The 12990-nt window shown below is 36.7% G+C and overlaps 1 protein-coding gene across 1 annotated transcript in view; it reads left to right on the top strand.

Annotated features, from left to right (window-relative positions):
* The window catches only part of LOC128662695 (chloride anion exchanger-like), a 160065-nt gene that overhangs the window by 105635 nt on the left and 41440 nt on the right, over positions 1 to 12990 (top strand). Inside the window, exons 14-17 of the mRNA XM_053716581.1 lie at positions 4157 to 4226; positions 4358 to 4450; positions 4563 to 4658; positions 8306 to 8551. Of these exons, the coding sequence (XP_053572556.1) occupies positions 4157 to 4226; positions 4358 to 4450; positions 4563 to 4658; positions 8306 to 8551 (505 nt within the window). The remainder of the gene's footprint in view (positions 1 to 4156; positions 4227 to 4357; positions 4451 to 4562; positions 4659 to 8305; positions 8552 to 12990) is intronic.

Here is a 12990-nt window from a genome sequence, read left to right as displayed (position 1 = left end):
CGCCATCTACCTTATCTATCCCCTAATTAGAACCCCTTACACCGCTGTCATCTACCTTATCTATCCCCTAATCTGACCCCTTACACCGCCGCCATCTCTATTAAAATGATTAACCCCTAATTTAATCTACCTACTCCGCCGCCAGCTATATTATCTATATTAACCCTAAGTATATTATAGTTAATATAGGTATTACATTATATATATATTAACTATATTAACCCTAATTATATTAGGGTTAATATAGTTAATATAGTTACTATAGTATTTATATTAACTATATTAACTCTATCTAACCCTAACACCCCTAACTAAATTTATATTAAATTAATCTAATTCATTTATAAACTAAAATATTCCTATTTAAATCTAAATACTTACCTATAAAATAAACCCTAAGATAGCTACAATATAATTAATAATTACATTGTAGCTATGTTAGGGTTAATATTTATTTTACAGGTAAATTGTTAATTATTTTAACTAGGTATAATAGCTATTAAATAGTTATTAACTATTTAATATCTACCTAGTTAAAATAATTACCCAATTACCTGTAAAATAAATCCTAACCTAAGTTACAAATACACCTACACTATCAATAAATTTAATAAACTACAAACATCTATCTAAAAATACAATTAAATTAACTAAACTACAAAAAAACAACAACACTAAATTACAAAAAATAAAAAAAAGATTACAAGATTTTTAAGCTAATTACACCTATTCTAAGCCCCCTAATAAAATAATAAACCCCCAAAATAAAAAAAATTCCCTGCCCTATTCTAAATTAAACAAATTTCAAAGCTCTTTACCTTACCAGCCCTTAAAAGGGCCTTTTGTGGGGCATGCCCCAAAGAATTCAGCTCTTTTGCATACAAATACAATACCCCCCCCCCATTACAACCCACCACCCACATACCCCTATTCTAAAACCACCCAAACCCCCCTTAAAAAAGCCTAACACTACCCCCCCTGAAGATCTCCCTACCTTGTCTTCACCACACCGGGCCGAACTCCTGATCCGATCCGGGCGATGTCTTCCTCCAAGCGGCAAAGAAGAATTCTTCCTCCGGCGATGTCTTCCTCAAAGCGGCAAAGAAGAATTCTTCCTCCGGCGACGTCTTCCTCCAAGCGGCAGCAAAGTCTTCATTCTTCCGGCGGCATCTTCAATTTTCTTTCTTCGCTCCGCCGCCGCGGAGCATCCATCCCGGCCGACTGCTGAACTACGAATGAGGTACCTTTAAATGACGTCATCCAAGATGGCGTCCACCGAATTCCGATTGGCTGATAGGATTCTATCAGCCAATCGGAATTAAGTTAGAAAAATCTGATTGGCTGATTGAATTAGCCAATCAGATTCAAGTTCAATCCGATTGGCTGATCCGAACAGCCAATCAGATTGAGCTTGCATTCTATTGGCTGATCGGATTCTATCAGCCAATCGGAATTAAGTTAGAAAAATCTGATTGGCTGATTGAATCAGCCAATCAGATTCAAGTTCAATCCGATTGGCTGATCCGAACAGCCAATCAGATTGAGCTTGCATTCTATTGGCTGATCGGAACAGCCAATAGAATGCGAGCTCAATCTGATTGGCTGATTGGATCAGCCAATCGGATTGAACTTGAATCTGATTGGCTAATTCAATCAGCCAATCAGATTTTTCTAACTTAATTCCGATTGGCTGATAGAATCCTATCAGCCAATCGGAATTCGGCGGACGCCATCTTGGATGACGTCATTTAAAGGTACCTCATTCGTAGTTCAGCAGTCGGCCGGGATGGATGCTCCGCGGCGGCGGAGCGAAGAAAGAAGATTGAAGATGCCGCCGGAAGAATGAAGACTTTGCTGCCGCTTGGAGGAAGACGTCGCCGGAGGAAGAATTCTTCTTTGCCGCTTTGAGGAAGACATCGCCGGAGGAAGAATTCTTCTTTGCCGCTTGGAGGAAGACATCGCCCGGATCGGATCAGGAGTTCGGCCCGGTGTGGTGAAGACAAGGTAGGGAGATCTTCAGAGGGGTAGTGTTAGGCTTTTTTAAGGGGGGTTTGGGTGGTTTTAGAATAGGGGTATGTGGGTGGTGGGTTGTAATGAGGGGGGGTATTGTATTTGTATGCAAAAGAGCTGAATTCTTTGGGGCATGCCCCACAAAAGGCCCTTTTAAGGGCTGGTAAGGTAAAGAGCTTTGAAATTTGTTTAATTTAGAATAGGGCAGGGATTTTTTTTTATTTTGGGGGTTTATTATTTTATTAGGGGGCTTAGAATAGGTGTAATTAGCTTAAAAATCTTGTAATCTTTTTTTTATTTTTTGTAATTTAGTGTTTTTTTTTTTGTAGTTTAGTTAATTTAATTGTATTTTTAGATAGATGTTTGTAGTTTATTAAATTTATTGATAGTGTAGGTGTATTTGTAACTTAGGTTAGGATTTATTTTACAGGTAATTGGGTAATTATTTTAACTAGGTAGATATTAAATAGTTAATAACTATTTAATAGCTATTATACCTAGTTAAAATAATTAACAATTTACCTGTAAAATAAATATTAACCCTAACATAGCTACAATGTAATTATTAATTATATTGTAGCTATCTTAGGGTTTATTTTATAGGTAAGTATTTAGATTTAAATAGGAATATTTTAGTTTATAAATGAATTAGATTAATTTAATATAAATTTAGTTAGGGTTAGATAGAGTTAATATAGTTAATATAAATACTATAGTAACTATATTAACTATATTAACCCTAATATAATTAGGGTTAATATAGTTAATATATATAATGTAATACCTATATTAACTATAATATACTTAGGGTTAATATAGATAATATAGCTGGCGGCGGGGTAGGTAGATTAAATTAGGGGTTAATAATTTTAATATAGATGGCGGCGGTGTTAGGGGCTCACTTTAGGGGGTTATAGATATAATATAGCTGGCGGCGGGGTACGGGAGCGGCGGTTTAGGGGTTAATAACTTTATTAGGTTGCGGCGGGGTACGGGAGCGGCGGTTTAGGGGTTAATAGCTTTTTTATTGTTAGGCTAGTGAGGGGGGATAGCGGATAGAGGGTTAGACGTGTCGGGCTATGTTAGGGAGGCGTGTTAGACGTGTCGGGCTATGTTAGGGAGGCGTGTTAGACAGTGCGGGTGTTTTAGACTTTAGTCAGGTTTTATAGGCGCCGGCAGTTTCTAACGTGCCGCAAGTCACTGGCGACGCCAGAAATTTGTACTTGCGCAGATTTCTGGACATCGCTGGTTTGTCAGACTTACGGCACGTTAGCATCTGACGGCGACTTATATGGGATAGCTCGAGTTGCGAGCTGAAACTGCGGGCGACGCCGGTTCCCTCGCTTGCGCCGCAAACTGCGATCTATATCGGATTGCGCCCCAGCTGTCTACTGTAATCTTACTGAGAGAAGGGAATTGGTGTCGTCAAAAAGGGTTCTGGAAATGTGTGTAATTGTTAAATATTTGCATGTCTGTTTTGTTATGTTAAAGGCACAGTAAAGTGAAAATTAAACTTTCATAATTCAGATAGAGCATGTGATTTAAAACAACTTTCCAATTTACTTCTGTTATCACATTTGCAATGTTCTCTTGATATCCTTTGTTGAAGAGTAAAGCTAGGTAGGCGGATAGGATCTCAGGAGCGTACATGTGTGTTTAGCATGTTATGGCAGCAGTATATGTATCTATATATAACAACTTCTGCCAGATATCTAGGCACCGTGCACGCTCATGAGTCCACCTAAGATTATTATAAGCAAAACTGATAACAGTAAATAATAATAAGTAAATTGGAAAGTGGTTAAAAATTACTTGCTCTATCCAATCCATTGAAGTTTAATTTTACTTTACTGTTCCATTAAATTAGTCTTGCTGGATTGATCGGAATTAATTTTAGTAGTCTCACAGATGCAAAGGAGGTGCTGAGCATGACATTCTAGGTGTTCTATATTCATTGTAGTCATTGCAAATTTGGTGCCATTAGGATCAGTGCATGAAACGCTAGTTATGTATAAATACTTGCTCAAGCTTTGGGACAAATGATATAATAAGAATATGAGCAAGAGAACATTTGTCTAAAATCTTCTTTTTTCACATAATTAATTCTGTTGGATCCATTAAATACATCTCCTTTCTTTGTTTACAGCCCAAAATGTACCTTGGTAGCTAGCATTGGAAGAACCAACATCTACAAAAACCGAAAGGACTACACAGATGTGAGAATTAATTATATAATTAATTATTTAATTAATTAATAATCCTCTCTATAAGAAAACTATCAATAGCTGTGTTAAAAAAGGCGTTTCATTTTTTTAATTTTTTTTTTTTTACTTTTGTTGATTTATAGATTTATGAGCCAGAGGGAGTGAAGATTTTCAAATGTCCTTCTCCAATATTTTTTGCTAATGCTAATTTCATTAAGGACAAACTTACGGCAGCTGTAAGTATTGCAATGTTTAAATAAAGCACAGCAGCGAGACATAGTGCTTATTGTGATCTATCTATGATTAATGTCAAAAAGCAAAAAAAGAAATGTTTTCTTCTCTTTGTAGGTCGGGTTTAATCCATTGAGGGTGTTAAGGAAACGTAATAAGGCCCTGCGAAAAATAAAAACTATGTTGAAAAAAGGAGATTTGCACGTATCACCTGTAAGTAAAATCAGTGCAAACACATGAATTTCAAAAGAGATCAAAATGATCTTTTAAAAGGCTAATTCTAAAATCCATGGGAAAAACTACTCAAAATGTTTGACTGGAACATCTCTGTTGAAATTTATTGAAATGTATTATCTTATTAATGGGGTTTACATGGTACATTATAATAGCTCTCCTCGTTCTCGTATGTGTGTTTTTTTATTTTTGGAATAAAGCCCTTTTTTTCATCATGTTGCTTGGTAGCGGCTTTTCTTCTTTTTTGTATATGGATGTGCGGTCCGTCCTCCGCCTTTAAGCCTGCTCCACGCTACCTCTATTTGGCTTAGACCTTTTTTCCATTCACGCTCAACGGACATCTGCAGCGGTATATACATTCCCTTTCTCTTAAAATAATTATTCTATTGGACTTGAAGACACATTAAAGATGGCACCATCACATAAAATATACTACATTTGCTTTCCATCCATCTTTGTTTATTAAATACTGCACATCCATTCAAATTCAGTTTTAAAAATCAGAAAATAACATTCACCTAGATTACGAGTTTTGCGTTACGGCTTTTAACGCTAAAAAAACAGCAATTTCAGCGTAAAAGCAGGAACACACTATTGGGAGTCGTGTCGGTATAGCTGTACAAGCATTTTAGCCTGTAACGCAACATCAATCCCGCACTCAAAAAAATTACGTTTTTGTGTGGGATTTTCATAGTGCCGGTATTACAGGTTGTGCGGTCTGGCTAAAATGCTTGGGTTTCCAACGCGATCCATACCGCCACCTGAGAGCAGTAGTTATGGATTTTGTGTAACAAAAATGTTTCACAAAACTCATAACTATACTGTTACAAAGTACACTAACACCCATAAACTACCTATTAACCCCTAAACCGCCGCCCTCCTGCATTGCAAACACTATATTAAACCTATTAACCCCTAATCTGCCACCCGCCCACATCGCGACTATTAAATAAAGTAATTAACCCCTATTCCCCAGTACCCTGACATCGCCGCCACTATAATAAAGTTATTAACCCCTATTCCACCACTCCCCGACATTGCCGCCACAAAATAAAGTTATTAACCCCTAAACCTCTGGCCCCCAACATCTCCGCCACTAAATATCCATCTCCATCCAGGCGGCAAGGTCTTCATCCAGGCGACGAGGTCTTCATCCATCCCGGGGGTGTCTTCTATCTTCATCGCGCCAGCACGGAGCGGAGCCATCCTTGAAGCTGATCCCATCCTGCGCGGAGCTTCCTCTTCATACGTTCACCACCATACACTGACGTTGAATGCAAGGTAGCCGTATCAAAATGGCATCCGTTGCATTCCTATTTGCTGATTTGATTCTTCAAATTCAAATCAGCCAAAAGGATGAGAGCTTCTGAAATCCTATTGGCTGTTCAAAACAGCCAATAGGATGAGAGCTACTGAAATTCTTTTGGCTGTTCAAATCAGCCAATAGGATTTCAGTAGCTCTCATCCTATTGGCTGATTTGAATTTGAAGAATCAAATCAGCCAATAGGAATGCAAGGGACGCCATTTTGAAACGGCTACCTTGCATTCAACTTCAGTGTACGGTGGCGACCGTATGAAGAGGACGCTGCGCACAGGATGGGATCAGCTTCCAGGATGGCTCCACTCCGCGCCGCCGGGATGAGGATAGAAGATGCCCCCGGGATGGATGAAGACCTCGCCGCCTGGATGAAGACCTCGCCGCCTGGATGGAGATGGATGTCCGGAATCTTAGTGTTTTTTATTTTTCGTGATTTTAGTGTTAATTATTTTTGGTAAACTTAGATTTTTTAAATTTTTCGTAGGATTTGTTTTTTTTAGTTGTAATTTAGATTTTCTTTATTTTTTTCGAAATGTTAGTTTTTTTAAATTTGTTACTTAGATATTTTAATTGGTAGTATTTTTTATTTTATTAGAATAGTAAGGTTAGGTTAATTTATAGTTTAATGTTAGGGTTATTTTTATTTCATAATTTGTTTTTATTTAAATAGAGTTATATTGTTATTTAAGTTTAAAGTTAGGGGGTGGTAGGTTTAGGGGTTAATAGTTTAATTTAGTGTTTTGTGATGTGGGGGGCGGCAGTTTAGGGGTTAATAGGTTTATTTAGTGGAGGAGATGTGGAAGGCAGGAGGTTTAGAGGTTAATAACTTTATTTAGTGGCGGCGATGTGGGAGGCAGGAGGTTTAGGGGTTAATAACTTTATTTAGTGGCGGCGATGTCAGGGAGCAGCGGAGTATTGGTTAATAGCTTTATTATAGTGGTGGCGATGTCGGGGTGCAGGAGAATAGGGGTTAATAACTTTATTATAGTGGTGGCGATGTCGGGGTGCGGGGGAATAGGGGTTAATAACTTTATTATAGTGGCGGCAATGTCGGGAGTGGCAGATTAGGGGTTAATAACTTTATTTTGGTGTCAGCGATGTCGGGGAGCTGCAGAATATGGGTTAATAAATTTTATTAGTGTCGGCGATGTCGGGGGCAGCAGATTAGGGGTGTTTAGACTTTGGGTTTATATTAGGGTGTTAGATTTAAACTTAACTTTTTCCCCATAGACATCAATGGAGTTGCGTTACGGTGATCGACATTCCGCACTTCAGGTGCAGCACTATGGAGGGTGAAACAACGCAACTTTTGTTTGCTTTAGTTTCGCACCCTGTTTAGTGCAAAACTCGTAATCTAGGGGATAATTAGTTATTTCAATTTTATTGTTAAACTGTATTTTGATCATTTTTCTACTCCAAAAGTTTTAATTAATATTTCACTCTAGTTACTACACAAGTTATTAAAGGCAAATGGAAGTGAAAACATATGTTTAAGATTCAAATAGTGCGCACTGATATAGGCTCAGGAGTGTGCAAGTGTCTTGAGGATTAAATGGCAACAGTCTTTGTAACAATGTTAAAGTCAGCAATACAGTAGCTTTAGCCAATCTATGGTAAGCTGTATAGCTAGAAGCACTGTTTAATAAAGAAGATGGTTCAAACATAAATCTAGAGTGAATCTATAGATACAAGACATCTAAACAGTGTGTGAAAAAGTAGTAACTCAAGGTAGAGCTGTATCTACTGTATATTCATTGCTGTCATTCAGCACTGGTTGCTGCCACTAACTTTTCTAGTATAATATTGCTACATAAAGTGTTCAAAGCGCATTCAAGTTTTAGCATTCCCTATTTAAAAGGAGATTTTGGCAAAGGATACTAATTTTAAATTGTACACTCTATTTGACTCATGGAAGATTAGTTTTGCTTTACTTCCTCTTTAAGTATTATTTATTATCATCTGGGATCAAAGATAAGCATTGAGCAGGGTGAAATAGACTTCTTAGACTTCAATAACAAATTTGACAATATGAATGGATGACTTCAGTCTACACATAAGATTCTAAAGGATAAAAGTTTCCAAGTTAGTTTATAATGTAGAATAAGGGTTGGACCTTGGAGACTGTAAGTAGAACTAGATTTATGAGGTATATACAGAATAGTTGAACCATATTTATTTGCTTGTGGCCAAGCAGAGAGATTATGGAACTCTGGACTGTTTCCGGATCATATGGGATTGTCAAGTGAACAATAAGCCAGCCAAAGTGATAGAAATTATTCTTGTTTTTTTTTTAAATTTGTTTTACAGAAAGGTTTGGTTTGCACATCGTACGATAATTACATAGATATGGAGGAGGATGATATTGAATTTGATAATAACAGAGTGGAAGAGCTGCACAAGCCTATAAAAACCGACGATCTTCCTTTTAAAATTGACTGGAATTCAGATCTTCCAAATGGCATAATAGTTCCAAGTGTTGATATCCATAGCTTAATTCTTGATTTTGGAGCTGTTTCATTTATTGATATCTCTGGAATGAAAGCCCTCAAAGGGGTAAGTATATGCTGTATATGTACTATGTACATGTGTATGAGTGTGCCTGTGTATGTATGAGTGTGTATATGTACTATGTATATGTGTATGAGTGTGTGTGCACATGTGTGTATGAATGTGACTGTGTATGTATGAGTGTGTATATGTACTATGTACATGTGTATGAGTGTGCCTGTGTATGTATGAGTGTGTATATGTACTATGTATATGAGTGTGTGTGCACATGTGTGTATGAATGTGACTGTGTATGTATGAGTGTGTATATGTACTATGTACATGTGTATGAGTGTGCCTGTGTATGTATGAGTGTGTATATGTACTATGTACATGTGTATGAGTGTGCCTGTGTATATATGAGTGTGTATATGTACTATGTACATGTGTATGAGTGTGCCTGTGTATGTATGAGTGTGTATGTGTACTATGTACATGTGTATGAGTGTGTGTGCACATGTGTGTATGAATGTGGCTGTGTATGTATGAGTGTGTATATGCACTATGTACATGTGTATGAGTGTGCCTGTGTATGTATGAGTGTGTATATGTACTATGTACATGTGTATGAGTGTGCCTGTGTATGTATGAGTGTGTATATGTACTATGTACATGTGTATGAGTGTGCCTGTGTATGTATGAGTGTGTATATGTACTATGTACAAGTGTATGAGTGTGCCTGTGTATGTATGAGTGTGTATATGTACTATGTACATGTGTATGAGTGTATGTGCACATGTGTGTATGAGTGTTCCTGTGTATGTATGAGTGTGTATATGTACTATGTACATGTGTATGAGTGTGTGTGCACATGTGTGTATGAGTGTGCCTGTGTATGTATGAGTGTTTATATGCGCATGCGTATAAGTGTGTGAGTGTGCCTGTGTATGTATGAGTGTTTATATGTGCATGTGTATGAGTGTGTGAGTATGGGTGTGAGTGTGTGTGCACATGTGTATGAGTGTGCCTGTGTATGTATGAGTGTGTATATATACTATGTACATGTGTATGAGTGTGTGTGCACATGTGTGTATGAATGTGGCTGTGTATGTATGAGTGCGTATTTCTCCTGGTATCCTTTGTAAATATTTAGCTCACTTTCATAAGAACATATCTAGATAGGCTCAGGAGCATGCATGTGTCCTGAGAGCTATTAAATATACTGTACATTTGTTACAAAACTTGCTACCATATAACACTCCAGCATCTACAGTACCTATCTAGATATGTGTTCACGTTATGTTTTAACAAAGGATACAGAGAGAAATGGGTAAATTTCATAATAGGAGACAAATTGACAAGTTTTGACTTCCATGGTGCACTAAGTTTTTGTTGCAATGCACTGTAGCCAAGGGGTTCTCACTATTCAGGTTCAGTACTTTCTTTAAATAAGTAATGCACATACAAAAACCTACTCAATCTACATGACTTGTAAGTTTTACTCATTTCTGTTTAAGCTCTAATATAGAGACTTTTTTTTATAAACCTAAATAAAGATAGCTGTTAATGTCTTCATAAGGACAGGAAGTTTAAGCTCAGTTAAATGACCATTAAAATAATTAAAAACCTATAATGATAATTTAATCAACATGATGTTTTATCCACCAAGCTATTTTGCCATTCTGCAATCTTTTCTGCTTTGTATTTTTTGATGACACCACAACAACAACAGAAAAGTTAAGTATTACTTCATCATGCTCATGTATAAATTGTTAACAAACAAGCTATCTATGCAAAGTAACTTTAAAGATTTATTTGCTCTCACACCATGTACAAAATAACCTTCTTCTGTCAAATTCTATTATATATATATATATATATATATATATATATATATATATACTGTGTATATATATATATATATATATATATATATATACTGTATATATATATATATATATATATATATATATATATATATATATATATATATATATATATATATATATATATATATATATATATATATATATAGTTGAAAAACCAAAATCCTAAGACAGGAGGGTGCACTCAGATATAATTAGAAATTTACACAACAGTATATGCGCTAGCAGTCCCAAAAAACACTTAGACCAAAGCAGGACAAGGCTGCACCAAATACCAAAATATTTGCTTTATTGAGAGATAAAAAAGACACACTGTATGCCTTTACCTAAAAAAAACCTTTGTACCAATAAAATCATAAGCAGATGAAATATAGAACACACAGATGTACATTACATACACCCCACATGCTAGCATGTCCCAGAGCCGGCTAAATTACAGTCATGAAAGACACCGGACACTTAAGTGTTAAAACGCGCTCCGGTCAGACTGGAAAATAACACTGTCCCACAGGGTAGCCCAGGCTCTAATTTCAATGCCGTTAGTCTCTATGATAAAATCTCGGCTCCTCTTTAGATCCAGATGCTTATAGCTGGGGATCGGATATACATCTACTCATACTGTAAGACTTATTTCCACACGGCTTACCTTCACTTAGTAGTCCAATATCCGGTGCCTCTTTCCTGGCCACCTATATTCTCTGGACTTACGTTCTGTGTGCCAATGCGGTTCTTCACTTGCCAATCATATGCATAGGGTGATCCGTAGATCTGTAGGTTCCAATTCAGAGCTAGTAATAGGGTCTAGCTCCACGCTTCAAACTTTCACACTCCAAACATTACGCGTTTCATCCCTCCCCCTTCAGGGCTTGAATAGAGGCTTTGTCAGATGTATGTTGTTACTACTGCAATCAGTGTTTAAATGTATTCTTTGTTACAAACTTTACACGCCCCTTATTTGTTTTTTAAGGGGACTGGATATTGGACTAGTAAGTGAAGGTAAGCGGTGCAGAATCATGTCTTGCAGTATGAGTAGCGGTATATCCAATTCCCAGCTATAAGCATCCGGATCTAAAGAGGAGCCGAGATTGGCTCACAGAGACTAAGGGCATTGAAATTCAAGCCTGGGCTACCCTGTGAGACAGTGTTATTTTCCAGGCTGACCGGAGCGTGTTTTAACAATTAAGTGCCCGGTGTCTTTCAGGACTGTCATTTAGCCGTCTCTGGGACATGCTGGCATGTGGGGTATATGCAATGTACATCTGTGTGTTCTATATTTCATCTGCTGATGATTTTATTAGGTACAAAGGGTTTTTTTAGGTAAAGGCATACAGTGTGTCTTTTTTATCTCTCAATAAAGCAAATATTTTGGTATTTGGTGCATCCTTGTCCGGCTTTGGTTTAAATGGTATTAATTTTTACTGAACTCTTCCTACATAATGTTGAAATATATATATATATGTATATATATATATATATATATATATATATATATATATATATATATCATAATTTATGTAAGAACTTACCTGATAAATTAATTTCTTTCATAGTGGCAAGAGTCCATGAGCTAGTGACGTATGGGATATACATTCCTACCAGGAGGGGGCAAAGTTTCCCAAACCTCAAAATGCCTATAAATACACCTGCCACCACACTCATACCTTAGTTTAACATGTAGCCAAGAAGTGAGGTGTAAAAAGAAGGATTAAAAAGCATTAAAAAGAGGAACTGGAAAAATAATGTGCTTTATAAAAAAAAAAATCATAACCACAAAAAATAGGGTGGGTCTCATGGACTCTTGCCACTATGAAAGAAATGAATTTATAAGGTAAGTTCTTACATAAATTATGTTTTCTTTCATGTAAGTGGCAAGAGTCCATGAGCTAGTGACGTATGGGATATAATACCCAAGATGTGGAAATCCACGAGTCACTAGAAAGGGAGGGATAAAATAACAACAGCTAAAACCGCTGAGAAATTAAATCCAAAATAATTAAGTTTTTCTTAAAAAATGTCAAAAGAAAAAAACTCATATCAAAGGCATTAGAATCAAACTGAGACAACTGCCTGAAGAACATTTCTAGCAAAGGCTGCTTTCGACTCGAGGAAGCAAACACATCAAAATGGTAACATTTAGTTAAAGTATGCAAAGAAGACTAAGTTGCTGCTTTGCAAATTTGATCAACTGAAGCTTCATTCATAAAAGCCCAAGAAGTGGCAACTAATCTAGTGGAATGAGCTGTAATTCTCTTAGGCGGAGACTGCCCCGCCTCCAAATAAGCTTTGTGAATCAAAAGTTTGAACCAAGATGCCAAAGAAATGACAGAGGCTTTCTGAGATTTCCTGGAGCCAGAAAAAATAACAAATAGACTAGAAGTCTTTCTGAAATATTTAGTAGACTCAACATAATATTCCAAAGCTCTTACCACATCCAAAGAATGTAAAGACCTTTCAAGAGTATTCTTAGGATTAGGACACAACGAAGGAACAACAATTTCCCTATTGATGTTGTTAGAATTCACAACTTTAGGCAAAAAACTTAAATGAAGTCCGCAAAACAGCTTTATCTTGATGGAAAATCAGATAAGGAGACTCACAAGAGAGAGCTGACAATTCAGA

The sequence above is a fragment of the Bombina bombina genome, chromosome 6, assembly GCF_027579735.1.
Source record: "Bombina bombina isolate aBomBom1 chromosome 6, aBomBom1.pri, whole genome shotgun sequence".
Taxonomy (NCBI): domain Eukaryota; kingdom Metazoa; phylum Chordata; class Amphibia; order Anura; family Bombinatoridae; genus Bombina; species Bombina bombina.
Note: the sequence above shows the minus strand (reverse complement) of the source record. Positions and strands in the feature narration are given on the sequence as shown.